The sequence below is a fragment of the Somniosus microcephalus genome, chromosome 14 (assembly GCF_052327205.1).
Source record: "Somniosus microcephalus isolate GS21.2 chromosome 14, FLI_Smic_1.0, whole genome shotgun sequence".
Lineage (NCBI taxonomy): Eukaryota > Metazoa > Chordata > Chondrichthyes > Squaliformes > Somniosidae > Somniosus > Somniosus microcephalus.
The window spans coordinates 35,268,060-35,286,243 of record NC_141000.1 but is presented as its reverse complement, the minus strand read 5'-3'; the positions used below and the strand labels follow the sequence as shown (position 1 = coordinate 35,286,243).

The following is an 18,184-nucleotide window of genomic DNA, read 5'->3' as shown; positions in this document are numbered from 1 at the left end:
ACATCGTACCTGTTGGATAGGACCAGTATCTGCAGGACCTCCTTCTCAAGCTCTCCTAAATCCCCGCTACCTGGCTCCCTAGCAGTCACACGCACCCTTCCTGAACATGTGCTTTCCTCTGGGGTGTGACTGCATTCTAGATAAAACTGTCCAGAAATTCCTCCCCCTCCCTTATGTGTCGGAGTGTCTCCAACTCGCACTCCAGTTCAATGACTCGGAGCTAGAGAGATCTCCTGCAGACGTGTTTGCTCGGGACCGGCTCGCTGTCCACAAACTCCCACATACTGCAGTCCAGACACACAACCTGCCCTTCCATATCGTAGTCCAGCCTTATTTTATTTAATTAGTTAAAGTCTTTATTCAACAATTATTCATAGTTATATTAATTACTTTAACTAGTTAAGCTATAAATTTAATACAGTACTTTGTAGTTTCCCAGTCCTAGTTTAAACCACTGTCCTAGGTTAGAGGGAAAAAAAAAACCTTAATAGTCACCAACCAATCACCTACCTGCGGTCCCGTGACGTCACTCCTTTCTTTTGGAAATCGTCGAAGGTTCTACCACCACGGATACCGCCTCCAATTAGGTCCGCGCCGCCTGGTCTCCCGCTGTTGCTCCGCGCCGCCTGGTCTCCCGCTGTTGCTCCGCGCCGCCTGGTCTCCCGCTGTTGCTCCGCGCCGCCTGGTCTCCCGCTGTTGCTCCGCGCCGCCTGGTCTCCCGCTGTTGCTCCGCGCCGCCTGGTCTCCCGCTGTTGCTCCGCGCCGCCTGGTCTCCCGCTGTTGCTCCGCGCCGCCTGGTCTCCCGCTGTTGCTCCGCGCCGCCTGGTCTCCCGCTGTTGCTCCGCGCCGCCTGGTCTCCCGCTGTTGCTCCGCGCCGCCTGGTCTCCCGCTGTTGCTCCGCGCCGCCTGGTCTCCCGCTGTTGCTCCGCGCCGCCTGGTCTCCCGCTGTTGCTCCGCGCCGCCTGGTCTCCCGCTGTTGCTCCGCGCCGCCTGGTCTCCCGCTGTTGCTCCGCGCCGCCTGGTCTCCCGCTGTTGCTCCGCGCCGCCTGGTCTCCCGCTGTTGCTCCGCGCCGCCTGGTCTCCCGCTGTTGCTCCGCGCCGCCTGGTCTCCCGCTGTTGCTCCGCGCCGCCTGGTCTCCCGCTGTTGCTCCGCGCCGCCTGGTCTCCCGCTGTTGCTCCGCGCCGCCTGGTCTCCCGCTGTTGCTCCGCGCCGCCTGGTCTCCCGCTGTTGCTCCGCGCCGCCTGGTCTCCCGCTGTTGCTCCGCGCTGCCTGGTCTCCCGCTGTTTTAGGTACCGCCGCCGCTGATACCGCCTCCATTCATTCTCTCCATCACCAGCACACCGTGCCTGCAGTGTTCACAGACTCTACTGCAGCAACTCGCAAAAGCTTCTTTGCCAGCACCTCCCAAACCTGCAACCTCCACCACCTAGAAGGGCGAGGGCAGCAGGTACATGGGAACACCATCACCTCCAAGTCACACACCATCTTGCCCTGAACATTCAGAACAGATCTAGCAGCTCTAAACTGGGCATCCATGGTGTTGTGGGCCATCAGCAGCAGCAGAATTGTATTCCACCACAATCTGTAACCTCAGGGCCCGGCATATCCCTCACTCTACCATTACCACCAAGCCAGGGGACCAACCCTGGTTCAACGAGTGTAGAAGAGCATGCCAGGAGCAGCACCGGGCGTACCTAAAATTGAGTTGACAACCTGGGGAAGCTGCAACACAGGACTACATGCATGCTAAAAAGTGGAAGCAGCATGCTTTTGACAGGGCTAAGCGATCCCACAATCAACGGATCAGATCAAAGCTCTGCAGTCCTACCACATCCAGTCGTGAATGGTGGTGGACCATTAAACAACTAACGGGAGGAGGCCGCTCCAAGAATATCCCCATCCAAAAGACAAGGCTGAAGCATTTGCAACCATCTTCAGCCAGAAGTGCCGAGTGGATGATCCATATCGGCCCACTCCAGAGGTCCTCACCATCACAGAAGCCATTCTTCAGCCAATTTGATTCACTCCATGTGATATCAAGAAACGGCTGAGCGCACTGGATACAGCAAAGGCTATGGGCCCCGACAACATCCTGGCTATCGTACTGAAGACTTGTGCTCCAGAACTAGCTGCGCCCCTAGCCAAGCTGTTCCAGTACAGCTACAACACTGGCGTCTATCCGACAATGTGGAAAACTGCCCAGGTATGTCCTGTCCACAAAAAGCAGGACAAATCCAACCCGGTCAATTACCGCCCCATCAGTCTACTCTCAATCATCAGCAAAGTGATGGAAGGCATCATCGACAGTGCTATCAAGCGGCACTTTTACTCACCAATAACCTGCTCACTGATGCCCAGTTTGGGTTCCGCCAAGACCACTCAGCTCCCGACCTCATTACAGCCTTGGTTCAAACATGGACAAAGGAGCTGAGTTCCAGAGGTGAGGCGAGGCGAGAGTGACTGCCCTCGACATCAAGGCAGCATTTGACCGAGTCTAACATCAAGGAGCCCTAGTAAAACTGAAGTCAATGGGAATCAGGGGGAAAATGCTCCACTGGCTGGAGTCATACCTAGCACAAAGGAAGATGGTTTTGGTGGTTGGTCAATCATCACAGCCCCAGGACATCGCTGCAGGAGTTCTTCAGGGCAGTGTCCTAGGCCCAACTATCTTCAGCTGCTTCATCAATGACCTTCCCTCCAACATAAGGTCAGAAATGGGGATGTTCGCTGATGACTGCACAGTGTTCAGCGCCATTCGCAACTCCACAGATAATGAAGCAGTCCATGCCCGCATGCAACAAGACCTGGATGACGTTCAGGCTTGGGCTGATAAGTGGCAGGTAACATTCGCACCACAGAAGTGCCAGGCAATGACTATCTCCAACAAGCGACAGTCTAACCACCTCTCCTTGACATTCAATGGCATTACCATCGCCGAATCCCCCACTATCAACATCCTGGGGGGTCACCATTAACCAGAAACTTAACTGTACCAGCCACATAAATACTGTGGCAACAAGAGCAGGTCAGAGGCTAGGTATTCTGCGGCGAGTGTCTCACCTCCTGACTCCCCAAAGCCTTTCCACCATCTACAAGGCACAAGTAAGGAGTGTGATGGAATACTCTCCACTTGCCTGGATGAGTGCAGCTCCAACAACACAAGCTCGACACCATCCAGGACAAAGCTGCCCGCTTGATTGGCACCCCATCCACTACTTTAAACATTCACTCCCTCCACCACCAGCGTACCATCTACAAGATGCACTGCAGCAACTCGCCAAGGCTTCTTCGGCAGCACCTCCCAAACTCGTGACCTCTTCCACCTAGAAGGACAAGGGCAGCAGGTGCATGGGAACACCACCACTTCCAAGTTCCCCTCCAAGTCACACACTATCCTGACTTAGAAGTATATTGCCAATTCTTCATCGTCACTGGGTCAAAATCCTGGAACTCCCTACCTAACAGCACTGTGGGAGTACCATCACCACATGGACTGCAGCAGTTCAAGAAGGTGGCTCACCACCACCTTCTCAAGAGCAACTAGGGATGGGCAATAAATGCTGGCATTGCCAGCGACGCACTGATCCCATAAACGAATAAAAAAAAGACAGATTGTACACGAGTGTGAACAGATCTGATAACCCCTTTACAACCTGCGCCCTACTGACAGGGAATTATGTATTTGGCTCAACAATGTTATGACTAGCACTAAAGTTGCAGAGATCTCATGTTCACCTTCAGATCCAAGATGTCACGGTCTGATTTCCACACACAAAACATTTTTTAATTTTTTTTTTAAATATTGAGTCTGTTTTTCTCCATGCAGCTGGAAGAATGGGAGCACCAAGGTCAGGGACTGATCCACAACCCGTCCCACGAGGCAACCAGTGCCATATTCCGCCACACAGTGAGATTACCAGTATCAGGGCAGCCTTTTTGGCAGAGCTTGAGGGGGCGTAAAGCTGTGTAAAAGGAAGCATGCAAATGTCAAGTGTCAGCTGCAGCAAGTACCTTCTTCCTCAAAAGCATCACCAGCTGGGTCACCCTCTCAAAGTTGCAAAGCACTTTCTCAAAATGCAATTTCATTGAACGGAAACGCATGGCTCAATTCAACATATTGGATACTTACAACAATCCTCCAGGTCTTCACATGAGCATGTTTTTCATGCGCAAGTAAAATCAATTGATTAAAACACAAGTTTCCAAATCAATGTTTCACTTGCATGCTGAATTGCAACTGGAATCCAGTTCTCTGCATTTAGCAACTCTTTCTAAAACCACTGCATTTACACCATGAGACATTTCCATAAACTGTGGCGAAAATATTTGGCCACCAGCAGCCTCTCCGCCTTCCCCCGCTAAGCTGTCCTCTTTTCCAGTGCTCTTCACTGCAGCCTTTCCTCCCATCACATATTTTCCAAAATATATTACTGTAACATTTTGGTGTAACCCTTCTGCAGGAAACTTTCGATTAACCGGCACCTAAATAACCGGAAATGTCGGTTAACCTGCAAAATTCAGGAGTAGGTTCAGGTAACTTTTATTACTTGCCTTCCACCATGTGTTGCTGTGCAAGGGTCTGGCTGCAGCTGTTGCTAAGCTACAGAGACGCTTGCAACTTGTGGCCATTGTTTTGAACCCAACAGGGTTTGTTGCTTTATACGGAGCTCTCAGCTCCGTATCTTTTACTATAGCTTTCGGTTATCCGGAATTTTTGATGAACCAGCACCACGTCGGTCCCGTCCGTGCCGGATGAAAAAAAGTTTCCTGTATGTCACTTTTAATCATAAGCAAATTTATTTTTATACAGACAGATTTATTCTATCGAAGTGAGTATTGGCACCACTGTGTCGGCCAATGAGTTGGAGGCAGGGAGGGAATCACAGCAAACAGAATTTTTTTTTTTTTTTTTTTTTTTTTTAAACTCAACAGAGTCTACTTAAACAGTCTCTGGAAACTACAGCCAAGTCTCCTGATAAAAGCAGCATTATTTCTCCAGCAAAATGCAGTGAGTGGAAGAGTGTTACATAATACAAATTATGGCGTAAAATCAAACCCAGTCACTTACAGCAATGTGGTCGCCAGGTGTGATTAACAGGGTAATTATCCAATCATTTCCATTCTGGACAGGTTTAGTGGTGTCACTAAACGTAGCCTTATTCTAACCAAGGCAAATGTATTCTACCACATCTGGTTAGGTCACTCTTCCCACGTGAATAATTCCCAGGCCTCACTTCCATTTTCACAGCAGACCACAAAGAAATAAATAAAACTGATGAAAAGCAATTGAACAGTTCGAAGCTGGGTGTAAATGTAGGTAAGTTTAAACTTATTAAACAATGATTTTCACCCACTCAGCTTTCTCTCTTACCGATGCAATGCAATCTTAAGTTGCTGTGTGTCTCATCTCTCCCTCTTAATTGACTTGTCAATGAAAGTCATAGCTCTCATCTGCTAGCTGACACCAGCATTCATTTCCAGAACCCACAGGAATTACACCATGTAGCCTTAAAGGGACACAAATGTACGTTATATTTTACCTTTCAGAGTTCCTGTCCTCATAAACCATCCGCCAACTTACCACGAGTAGCACCATGGAGGAATTCACTAATGAAAGTCTTGCACTCGGGATTATTCTGGCTTTGGGCGATATCGGAACAGTCGCTGTCGGTGCTGAACGTGGTGCAGCATGTCAGCTGGTTAGATTCAAGTCGGCAGCACAACTCCATTGCCGCCTCCCTGCCAAATCGAGCCCTGTGAAAGCAGTTCTCCTTTGGATATTCCCAGGTAGGCGTGCTTGGTACTAATACAGTGGCTATAATGGGTAAAGGCAGCTGCAGACAATCTGCCTCTGACATCCCTCCTTTCATCCTTTTACCACTTCCGATAAACACAAAAGAATAATTCCCCCATTGGAATTCCCATTTGCAAAATTTTAATTGAAGCACGAGAATATCTTACTGCCAAAACTCCAGGAGGAAAAGAAAATTCAAGAAACACCAACAACTCAGTTCTCTCAAACCCAAAAGATAAATTCCACTTTCACGTCTGTCAGTCTATCCTGCACTGCTCATTTATATTGGCAAAATTAATGCACAGCACATTCCCAGTGAGAAAACCAGGAACTGGCACATGCACTTGTGCAACAAGTGTTATTTTAATTATACCATTGAAGTACAGGCGCCACACATCGAGTAGATATACAGCAAGGTGAACCGCTGACCAAGTCTGCAACCAAGTGTCCATTGCATCACAGTACCATTGCCATGGCGACGGGGAAATTTACCCTATCTATAGATTCCTACGTAATTTCAGTAAGAATCTATATTCTGGTGACAAGAGGCTGCTAATGACCTCAAAAAGAATCCTATTTAAAACATTTTACTATCCAGATGAAGATTATAAAAGTACTAGATTTTGAGGAGTTCAGTGTACGAAATAGAAGCCTGCAGTTTAACACAAATAAATGGACCACGTAAGTACTTTTAGGCTATATACAGCAGCTGGGCCGCCCCCTCCCCAAATACCCTGATTGTCTTTAATATGTGCACTTACATTTTGTTACAACACTCACAACTAAAAGATAAAATGTGCAGCACCTCAACTAACTTTGGACTTTTTGTGAATCCTATGAAGACCTTTCTATCGAACACTGAAACTGAGAATACAGCACAAGCTGGTTATCGTGGAGTTGTCTGCGCAGATTTCACTGGTCTGGCACGTCTGAAATAACGACTGAGAAAGTTTGTTGCAGCGCAAGCAAGAGCTATTTTTGTAATTATTCTGTCACTTAGCTGTAGAATATGCCAATGGTTTCAGGACTCCACAATTCAGCGTCAATAATCTTGTAGCCCTCCCCAAATCAGTACGTTCTGTCCCTTTGTTTGCAAAGGGAAGTTTTCTCATTTCAGGCATCCAGCGTCAGAGAGTCGAGCACTCCCAGTGCAAGGTATTGCACAGCCAGATAGAGTGAAGCATCCTGCACTCCAGGCCAACATCGTGCTTCAACCCCAACCCCAGAACAGCTCTCTCTTCCTGTGCCAGTGTAGCATTTTCCCCCCATTTTCCACACCAACCATGCTGAAGCCTGTCTGAAAGACATTGGTAATTGGTGCAGAATGAGGGACAATTTTGAGCTTTCAGCCTATGTCCACTCAGATCTTGATTGAAGTTGTCCAAATGGGATGCTTAAAGCCAGCAGGCGGAGGACAGTTTCATCCAAACAGCCTGGGCTGGGCCTGCACTCAGGTCCCCGAGGTGAAAGGCTAGCGTCTAACCCACCACCCGAATCCAGAATCGTGCCGGGGCAAATTGAAGACTTGTGTTGCTTTTAATGGCTCTGGTTCGTGCGGGTGCAGCTCATCTTACCTGGTCATTCTGACAATGCTGCCCCCCCCCCCCCCCACTGCTCCGAAAGTGCAGTGTGTTGTACCTGTAGACACTTGGGACAACCTGGTGTACTCTCACCTGGATGTGCTGCAACACATGCTCGCTGTATTTCTCCTGGTCTTTAAATCCTCGTTCGCAGGTGTCGCAGAAGTGTGTGAACACCGGTTCCTTTTTCTTTTTCTGCTATTGGAAAGCAAACCAGAAAAACAAATTAGTTAAGTGGCTATCCCCATGTAATAGCATGGCGACGACAAACCACAGCAGAGTGCTTCTGGGCTCAACTTCATGGTTCATGTTTCCTCAGCTGGGTAATGAAAATCATTACTAGAAAATTAAACAGCTCAGCAATGCAAAATAAAATCACACAAGCAAGATAGAATTCTGAATCCTGTAACACTACAATTAGGTTGAGCAAATTAATTTAGTGCAAAACACGCTAAAATGTCTGTGTGAGGGGGAGATGATCACCTCACAATGTAGTTTCCCCATCTCTTTTGCCTTCAAGCTTCTACCAATCTTGCTGCTCAAATGACCATTAAGAGGCACAACAAAACCTCCGTGATACGAAAACAACTCACTGGGGAGTTGCATCAGTTTGGCTCAGTTGGTAGTACTCGCCTATCTCGGAGTCAAATGGTTGTGTGTTCAAGCCCCACTCCAGCACGAGCAAATAATCCAGACCAACAGTTCAGTGCAGGACTGAGACCTCTGCACTGTCACAAATGCCATCTCTCCGATGTTAAACCAAGACCCATCTTCCTACATTCAGATGTATGTAAAAGATCCTGTGGCATTATTCAAAGAGGAGCAGGAGGGTTCTCCCGGTGTACTGGCCAACATTACTTCTTCCACCAACAGCACCAAAAACAGATTAGCTGTTCATTCATCTTGTGATGTTTGTAGGACCTTGCTGTGCTCAAAAGGAGTGGAGCCACAGAACCCAAGGACTCTAAGTTAATAGGCCCGAGTGGACCAGCGGGAAAGCGAGAGGAGCGACCAGAGGGAGCGGCCCGAGAGCCCAGAGGGAGCGTGAGCATCAGGGAGCAAGGTAAAAAAAAATAAAGTGACATCAGCACAAGGGAAGGAGCTGATTAGTGAGAAGCTGGTGAGTGATTTTTTTTGTCTTGAGTTTATTTCTGTTCAGTTAATTAATAGTCTATTAAATAAAGAAAAGGAGGAAGATCAGGAAAGCAATAATGATAGGGGATTCATTAGTTAGGGGGACAGACAGGTGTTTCTGCAGCTGCAGATGCGATTCCAGAATGGTATGTTGCCTCCCTGGTGCCAGGGCCAAGGGTGTCACCGAGAGGCTGCAGAACATTTTGAGTGGGGAGGGTGAACAGCCAGAGGTCATGGTCCATATCGGTATCAACGACATAGGTAGAAAGAGGGATTAGGTCCTGCAGGCAGATTTTAGGGAGCTAGGAAAGAGATTAAAAAGCAGGACCTCAAAGGTGGTATTCTCTGGATTACTCCCTGTGCCACGAGCTAGTGAGTATAGAAATAGGAGGATAGAACAGATGAATGCGTGGCTGCAGAGATGGTGCAGGAGGGAGGGCTTTAGATTCCTGGGACACTGGGACCAGTTCTGGGGGAGGTGGGACCTGTACAGGCCGGAAGGGTTGCATCTCAACAGAGCCGGGACCAATATCCTTGCAGGGAAGTTTGCTCGAGCTGTTGGGAAGGCTTTAAACTAATTTGGCAGGTGGATGGGCACCAGGATGTGGGGTTAGAAAGGAGAAACAAGGCGCACAAAGGATTGGGAGAGACAAAAAGCACTAGAGTAAGACATAGTACAGTATTAGGTGGGGTCAGACTAAGAGAATACAAGAAGATCTAAGATAGGTTCACAGTGCATGTGTGTAAACACATGAAGTGTGGTAAATAAGGTTGGTGAGCTGCAGGCACAAATAGCCACAAGGGAATATGATGTCGTGGCGATAATGGAGACCTGGCTCAAAAAAAGGGCAGGATTGGGTACTAAATATTCCTGGATATTAAGGTGTTCAGGGAAGGAAAGGAGGTGGCGTGGCAGTATTGATTAAGGAGAATATTACAGTGCTGGAGAGAGAGGATGTCCTGGAGGGGCCAAGGGCAAAATCTATTTGTTCCATTACACTACTAGGTGTAGTTTATAGGCCACCAACTCGTGGGAAGAATATAGAGGAGCAAATTTGCAGGGAATTTAGAGGTGCAAGAACTATAGAGTAGTGATAATGGGGTACTTCAACTATCCTAATACAGACTGGGATAGTATTAGTGTAAAGGGCAGAGGGGGAAGAATTTCTGAAGTGTGTTCAAGAGAACTTTCTTAAGCAGTACGTTTCCGGCCCAATGAGGAAGGAGGTATTGCTGATTCTGGGGAATGAGATGGGTCAAGTGGAACAAGTGTCAGTAGGGGAACATTTCGGGAACAGTGATCATAATATCATAAGGTTTAAATTAACTATGGAAAAGGACAGAGAGCAATCTAGAGTAAAAACACTTAATTGGAGCAAGATAAATTTCAGTGGGTTGAGAACAGATCTGGCCTGGGTAAATTGGAATCAAAGATTGGCAGGCAAAACTGTAATCGAACAATGGGCTGCCTTTAACGAGGAGATGGTTCAGGTACAGTCGAGGTACATTCCCACGAGGGGGAAATGTAGGGCAACCAAAGTCAGAGCTCCCTGGATGACGAAAGAGATAGAGAGTAAGATGAAGCAGAAAAAGGGGGCATATGACAGATGTCAGGTTGAGAATACAAATGAGAACCAGGCTGAATATAGGACGTTCAGAGAGGAAGTGAAAAAGGAAATGAGGAGCAAACAGAGTATGAGAATAGATTGGCAGCTAACATAAAAGGGAATTCAAAAGTCTTCTATAGGCATATAAATAGTAAACGGGTAGTAAGAGGAGGTTTGGGGCCGATTAGGAACCAAAAAGGAGACTTACGCATGAAGGCAGAGGGCATGGTTGAGGTACTAAATGAGTACTTTGCATCTGTTTTTACCAAGGAAGATGATGCTGCCAAAGTCATAGTGAAAGAACAGGTAGTTACGACACTGGATGGGATAAAAATTGATAAAGAGGAGGTACTAGAAAGGCTGGCTGTAAATAAATTAGATAAATCACCAGGACCAGATGAGATGCATCCTAGAATGTTGAAGGAAGTGAAGGTGGGAATTGCAGAGGTACTGGCCATAATCTTCCAATCCTCTTTAGAAACAGGGGTGGTGCCATTGGACTGGAGAATTGCAAATGCTACATCCTTGTTCAAAAAAGGATGCAAGGATAAACCCAGCATCTACAGGCCAGTCAGTTTAACCTCGGTAGTGGGGAAGCTTTTAGAAATGATAATCAGGGACAAAATTAACAGTCACTTGGACAAGTATGGATTAATTAAGGAAAGCCAGCACGGATTTGTTAAAGGCAAATCGTGTTTAACTAACTTGATTGAGTTTATTGAGGAGGTAACAGAGAAGGTTGATGAGGGCAGTGCGGTTGATGTGGTGTACATGGACTTCCAAAAGGCGTTTGATAAAGTGCCACATAATAGGCTTGCCAGCAAAGTTGAGGCCCATGGAATAAAAGGGACAGTGGCAGCATGGATATGAAATTGGCTAAGTGACAGGAAACAGAGAGTAGTGGTGAATGGTTGTTCTTCAGACTGGAGGAAGGTACACAGTGGTGTTTCTCAGGGGTCGGTACTATGACCACTGCTTTTCTTGATAAATATTAATGACTTGGACTTGGGTGTACGGGGCACAATTTCAAAATTTACAGAGGACACAAAACTTGGAAATATATTGGCCCAGAAATTCGGGCCTCCACAGGTGAGTGCACACGGTGTACTCGCCCGTAGGCCCGACGGAAGTGCCGGTTTCGTGCATGCGCGGGAAACTGGAACTTCCGTTCCCTTAAAGGGGTTCAGAGGTCGCAAGGCCTGCTTTTAACAAGGTAAGTGGTGAATTAATTAAAATTAAAACATTTTTTCCACAGGTTTATTATTTTTTAATACTTTAAAGGTAAGTTTATTTTTAGTCCCGTTAGAAAATGTAATTAATTTTTTCAAAAATTTAAATTATTGTTTAAAATAGTTATTTTATGTAATTTATAGTTATTTTAAAAATGTGATTTTTTTTTTTTTAATGTACTGTATTTGAAGTTTTAGTGATGTTTTGGGGCTTACAGTAATTATAGTTTTGACAGCTCTTCCTGTCAATTTTATGAATGAAGCATTCCCTGCTGCCATTGGCTCTCCATGGCCCACGTGATCCCAGGGGACGCATCGAACTAACTGCGCCCATGGGATACGCAAGCACTGCGCGCCGGCAGTTAGAGGAGGCCCAGGATCGGAATCCCACGTGGGCCCACAGCACAACGGCCGGCGCGCAAGATAAGTGCAGGTCGGAGGCTTGCACCCGTGGGAAGCCTCCGACCCGAATTTCTGGGCCAGTGTACAGTGAGGAGGATAGTGATTTTTCTTAGGCAGTCTCTCGGAACCGAGGATGACTTGCTTCCACAATAAAAATGAGTTTTCAGATGACTGATGAATCCAATGCGGGACCTACAGTCTGTCACAGGTGGGGCAGACAGTGGTTGAAGGGGCGGGTGGGTTGCTTGGGTTGACGTGCGCTCCTTCCGCTTGGCTTCCGCTTGCTCCCGGCGAAGAGACTCAAGGCGTTCGGCGCCTTCCCGAATGCTTCTCCTCCACTTTGTGCGGTCTTGGGCCAGGGATTCCCAGGTGTCGGTGGGGATGTTGCACTTTTTCAAGGAGGCTTTAAGGGTGTCCTTGAAGCGTTTCCTCTGCCCACCTGGGGCTCTCTTGCTGTGTCGGAGCTCCGAGTGGAGCGATTGTTTTGGGAGTCTCGTATCGGGCATGCGGACGATGTGGCCCGTCCATCGGAGCTGATCGAGCATGGTCAAAGCTTCGATGCTGGGGATGTTGGCCTGAGCGAGAACACAGGCATTGGTGCGCCTATCCTGCCAATGGATTTGCAGGATCTTGCGGAAGCAGCGTTGGTGGTACCTCTCCAGTGCTTTGAGGTGTCTGCTGTACATGGTCCATGTCTCTGAAGCATACAGGAGGGCAGGTATCACTACTGCTCTGTAGACCATGAGCTTGGTGCTGGGTTTGAGGTCCTGGTCTTCAAAAAACTTTCTTCCTCAGGCGACCGAAGGCTGCAATGGCCCACTGAAGTCAGTGTTGGACTTCGTCATTGACAGCTGCCCTTGTTGACTGTAGGCTCCCGAGGTATGGAAAGTGGTCCACGTTGTCCAAGGCCTCGTCATGGATTTTGATAATCGGGGAGCAGCGTGGCGGGGATAGTGATAGACTTCAAGAGGACATAGACAGGTTGGTGGAATGGGCGGACACGAGGCAGATGAAATTTAACGCAGAAAAGTGCGAAATGATACATTTTGGCAGGAAGAATGAGGAGAGGCAATATAAACTAAAGGGTACAATTCTGGAGGGGGTGCATGAACGGAGGCACCTAGGGGTATATGTGCACAAATCGGTGAAGGTGGCAGGACAGGTTGAGAAAGCGGTTAAAAAAGCATATGGGATCCTGGGCTTCTTAAATAGAGGCACAGAGTACAAAAGCAAGGAAGTTATGATGAATGAATCTTTATAAAACACTGGTCCGCTCTCAACTGGAATATTGTGTCCAATTCTGGGCACTGCACTTTAGGAAGGATGTGAAGGCCTTAGAGAGAGTGCAGAAAAGATTTACAAGAATGGTTCCAGGGATGAGGGACTTCAGTTATGTAGATAGACTGGAGAAGCTGGGGTTGTTCTCCTTAGAGCAGAGAAGGTTGAGAGGAGATTTGATAGAGGTGTTCAAAATCATGAGGGATCTAGACAGAGTAGATAGAGAGAAACTGTTCCCATTGGCAGAAGGGTCGAGGACCAGAGGACACAGATTGAAGATGATTGGCAGAACCAAAGGCGACATGAGAAAAAACTTTTTTACGCAGCAGTTGGTTAGGATCTGGAATGCACTGCCTGAGAGGGTGGTGGAGGCAGACTCAATCATGGCTTTCTGAAAGGAATTGGATAAGTACCTGATGGAAAAAATTTGCAGGGCTACAGGGAAAGGGTGGGGGAGTGGGACTAGCTGAAATGCTCTTGCAGGCTTGACAGGCAGAATGGCCTCCTTCTGTGGTGTAACCATTCTATGAATCGATTAGCTGCCATGTTAGCCTACATAGCAACAGTGACTGCACTTCAAAAGTAATTAATTGGCTGTGAAGCACTTGGGACAGCCTGAGGATGTGAAAAGCACTATATAAATGCAAGTTCTTCCTTACTTAGTGTCGTATATGGTTTTGGCCAATTGGGTGGGCTCCTGAACAACTCCACACACCCCTTGGAAGAGGGCATCACTGATTATTAAAAACAGTAGCCTGTCCAAACCAAATATGCTGCAGGCAGTAGCAGTGTTGAAATGTGGGATATCGACATTACCTTGCGTTTTCTGGAGTCATATTGGTTGGTGTTTGGAGACCACTGGGTCGATGCTTGCTGTTTTGGCCACTTTTGGATAAACCGGTCGTGGTTACCTGGTTTAATTTACAAATAAGTGGGGGGAAAAAAGATAGTTAGGCCCCTATATAGACAGTCACAAAAAGCTTTACCAAACTCAAGTCAACAGCCAACCATGCTAACAGATTATTCAATGGAGGAAATTGGCAAATAGGAGCCTCTGTACCCGTCGGAGTGGAGACTCAATCAAATATACTTTGAATCTTAAAATAAGTGTTCCTACACTCAGAAGCAGCCCTCCTATGGCCCCAGGCTGGCATTTACATCTGGTCAGCCCGAGTGTATCCAAACCGAACCACGTTTCCCCCACACGCGGTGTAACTCCATTCCACAGCTTGCATATGGCACACGGACTCGCAGGGCAACAGCCTCATTAGCACACCAGTTTGGTGGGCTGCGGGTGGGGGTGGGGGGTACGACTTGACAGAGTTGTTCACTTAGTGACGATGTTTCATCATTTCTGTACAGACACGCCAGGGCTGTAAATCATTTCTCCCTTTAGAATATTTACAATGATTATGATGGCAGTTTAAAATGAGCCAAAAATTACACCCTGAAGCATTGTCTGATAGATTGTGGATTAACGTTTCTTGAAACAATCCATAATGACTCCTATGTACACATTCTCCTAACACTTAGGTGGTTTGGAAACAGTGAGGATGTGTTTTTCCTGTCACACTTGTGACGTGACATAAAAAGGATTACATTAAAACAAGTGACAAATAACTACTTGGACACTCCTGCTATGGTGCCAGTTAAACAGTGTTCTATACATACAGTTTATGTTTACTGCCTTTTCATATTCACACCATGTCAATCACGCTCACCACATCCAACACATCACCAGCAAGAAATTTATTTTCAAAGAAACATAATTTAATGACGCGTGCAAATCTTCTGTGGCATTGCTCATGGTGAGTCAGAAGAGTGCGACAGGGAAAGTATGACAGAAAGAGCGATACATGCAAGAGCGCTCTATACACAAGATATTTACTTTATTACCAGTAGATCTCCCTTGGCGTTGCTCACAGTGCATCAGAGGATACATAATTTTGCAACAAAGGTGTTATCAACAAAGTATTACAGGAACTAAATGTGATACTTACAGGAAGTACACACTATGTGCAAGATGTTTAAAGTATATATAGCTATAATACACGGTACTATGAAGAACAAATAACTGCCTAACCAGTAACTGTCAGGAGCAATTTAATCCAAGGGTTGTGTTAATATTTAGAAATAATTCATTCAAACTTTCCTCTTCCTTTTTAATGTCAGAACTACAGGCTTTAATTGCCCTGTTTGGAGTCTCTAATAATCCAGCAACTAATGACAAAGCAAAAACAAATGAGATTAATTACAATTAAAAATTAACCAGCATTAAACCAACATTTCCTAAGTTCAGAATCTGAAGGATCTCAAGGCAGTGAGACTCCAATTGCTTGTCCACATTTAAAGCACTGGTTTGTGCAGAGCTGACCACTGAGTGTGACCAGGCAGTGTGCATCAGTTGACTCAAAGCCTTCTACAAACTGTGGGAGCCACAATGGATTAAATGCCTTTTAAAGTCAGTTTTAATGACTATTATTCAAATTACTTGATTCTGGTGTTATTTTGGATGGGCTGTCCATTCGTGGTGTCCTCCTGCTGTGGGAGGAAATAGGGAGCCTGCACATAGTCCAGTCTAAACTAAAGAGGCATTTACAGCTCACTGGCAGCATACAAACTCCATCTTGCAGATTAAATGACTCCAGTCTAGATGTAACCAGCTACTTAATTGCAACACTGATGCAGCATTTACTCACACCAGGTGCACAGGGTGAGCAAATCAGTCGACCTCCTGGTAGGTCTGATCTTGGACCTGGCTCAGATCCACCAAGAAACTGTATGACTGCTTGCCCAGGTTTAGTTCTGTAAGTGCCTGGTGTCCACTAGTTCACCTGAAGGTTTCCATGACCAGTAAACCGCACAGGATAATTTTACAGAAAATAATTTCCAATTTGTCACTAAAATTTACTGACACACACTTTTTGGACAGGCCACTTGTTATTTATCCTCAATGCCCCTTTTCAGTAGCGAGAGAGCTGTCTGAAGTTATCCTGGTGATATTTGGCTTTGCCATCCAATCGACCTGTGCAAAAGATACAAAGGCAAAGAGGAAATGCTAAACTTGGACAAATATATTCCCTCAATGTACTGGACATAATTTCCAACTACAACCTAACTAAAGATTAGTATAGGTTTAGCATTACCTCTTTGCTTTTGTACTCAATGCCCCCATTTATAAAACCTAGGATCCAACCTGTATTTTTTTTAAAAACACATCAATTTATCCTCCCACTTTGTATCTGAACCCCCAAGACACTCTGCTCATCTACTTCCTTTAAAGTTTGAACATTTAGTCTGTATGTTCTTTCCATTCTTCCCCCACAAAATGCATCACTTCAGATTCCTCAGCTTAAAATGTCATGACATTGCTTTGCCCCAATATACTAACTTGTTCTCCTTCTTCAGTAAACCATACTTCCTAATTTTATGTTGCCTGTAAATGTTCATATTGTGTTCCCTATACTGAAGTCAGGATCATTTATATACAGAGAGGTCCCAACAATGACCGCCGGAAGACACCACTGTTTACATCCCTCCGGTCCAAAAGACAATCAGTAACTATTCCTGGACCAATATGTCAAGGAACCAACTAGAGATCAGGCCATCTTAGACTGGGTATTATGCAATGAGAAAGGAATAATTAGCAATCTTGTTGTGCGAGGCCCCTTGGGGTGGAGTGATCATAATATGATCGAATTCTTCATTAAGATGGAGAGTGAAGTAGTTGACTCAGAGACTAGGGTCCTGAATTTAAATAAAGGAAACTACGATGGTATGAGGCGCGAGTTGGGTAGGATTGATTGGGGAATGTTACTCAAAGGGTTGACGGTGGATAGGCAATGGCAAACATTTAAAGATCGCATGGATGAACTACAGAATTTGTTCATCCCTGTTTGGCATAAAAATAAAACAAAAAAGGTGACTCAACCGTGGCTAACAAGGGAAATTAGGGATAGCATAATCCTAGAAGAGGACATATAAATTGGCCAGAAAAAGCAGCAAACCTGAGGATTGGGAGCAGTTTAGGATTCAGCGAAGGAGGACAAAGGGATTAATTAAGAGGGGGGAAATAGAGTACGAGAGTAAGCTTGCAGGGAACATAAAAACTGACTGTAAAAGCTTCTATAGATATGTGAAGAGAAAAAGATTGGTGAAGTCAAGCGTAGGTCCCTTGCAGTCAGAATCAGGGGAATTTATAATGGAAAACAAAGAAATGGCAGACCAATTAAATACATACTTTGGTTCTGTCTCCACAAAGGAGGACACAAATAACCTCCCAGAGATGTCGGGGAACATAGGGTCTAATGAGAGGGAGGAACTGAATGAAATCAGTATTTGTAGGGAAATGGTGTTAGGGAAATTGACGGGGTTGAAGGCCGATAAATCCCCAGGGCCTGATAATCTACATCCTAGGGTACTTAAGGAAGTGGCCCTAGAAATAGTAGATGCATTGCTGGTCATCTTCCAAAATTCTATAGACTCTGGAACGGTTCCCATGGATTAGAGGGTAGCTAATGTAACCCCACTATTCAAAAAAGGTGGTAGAGAGAAAACGGGGAATTATAGACCGGTAAGCCTGACATTGGTAGTGGGGAAAATGCTAGAGTCCATTATAAAAGATGTAATAGCAGAGCACTTGGAAAACAGTGACAGGATCGGACAAAGTCAACATGGATTTACAAAAGGTAAATCATGCTTGACTAATCTACTGGAATTTTTTGAGGATGTAACTGGTAGAATAGATAAGGGAGAACCAGTGGATGTAGTGTATTTGGACTTTCAGAAGGCTTTCGATAAGGTCCCGCATAAGAGATTAGCGTGCAAAGTTAAAGCACATGGGATTGGGGGCAAGGTACTGACTTGGATAGAGAACTGGTTGGCAGACAGGAAGCAAAGAGTTGGAATAAACGGCTCTTTTTCCGAGTGGCAGGCAGTGACGAGTGGGGTACCGCAGGTATCGGTCCTAGGACCCCAACTATTCACAATATATATTAATGATCTAGACAAGGGAACTAGATGTAATATCAGTTTGCAGACAACACAAAGCTGGGTGGGCGTGTGTGCTGTGAGGAGGATACTGAGAAACTCCAGTATGATTTGGACAGGTTGGATGATTGGGCAGATGCATGGCAGATGCAGTATAATGTGGATAAATG

The 18,184-nt window shown here is 46.1% G+C and overlaps 1 protein-coding gene across 2 annotated transcripts in view; it reads right to left on the bottom strand.

Moving 5' to 3' along the window:
• Positions 1-18,184, bottom strand: part of nufip1 (nuclear FMR1 interacting protein 1) — a 47,992-nt gene that overhangs the window by 28,143 nt on the left and 1,665 nt on the right. The window contains exons 2-3 of one of the 2 annotated variants that reach the window (XM_086006500.1): positions 13,842-13,936; positions 7,469-7,573 (exon numbers count right to left, since the gene is read on the bottom strand). In XM_086006500.1, coding sequence (XP_085862626.1) covers positions 7,469-7,573; positions 13,842-13,936 — 200 coding nt within the window. The remainder of the gene's footprint in view (positions 1-7,468; positions 7,574-13,841; positions 13,937-18,184) is intronic. The other variant, XM_086006501.1, reaches the window with a different exon arrangement.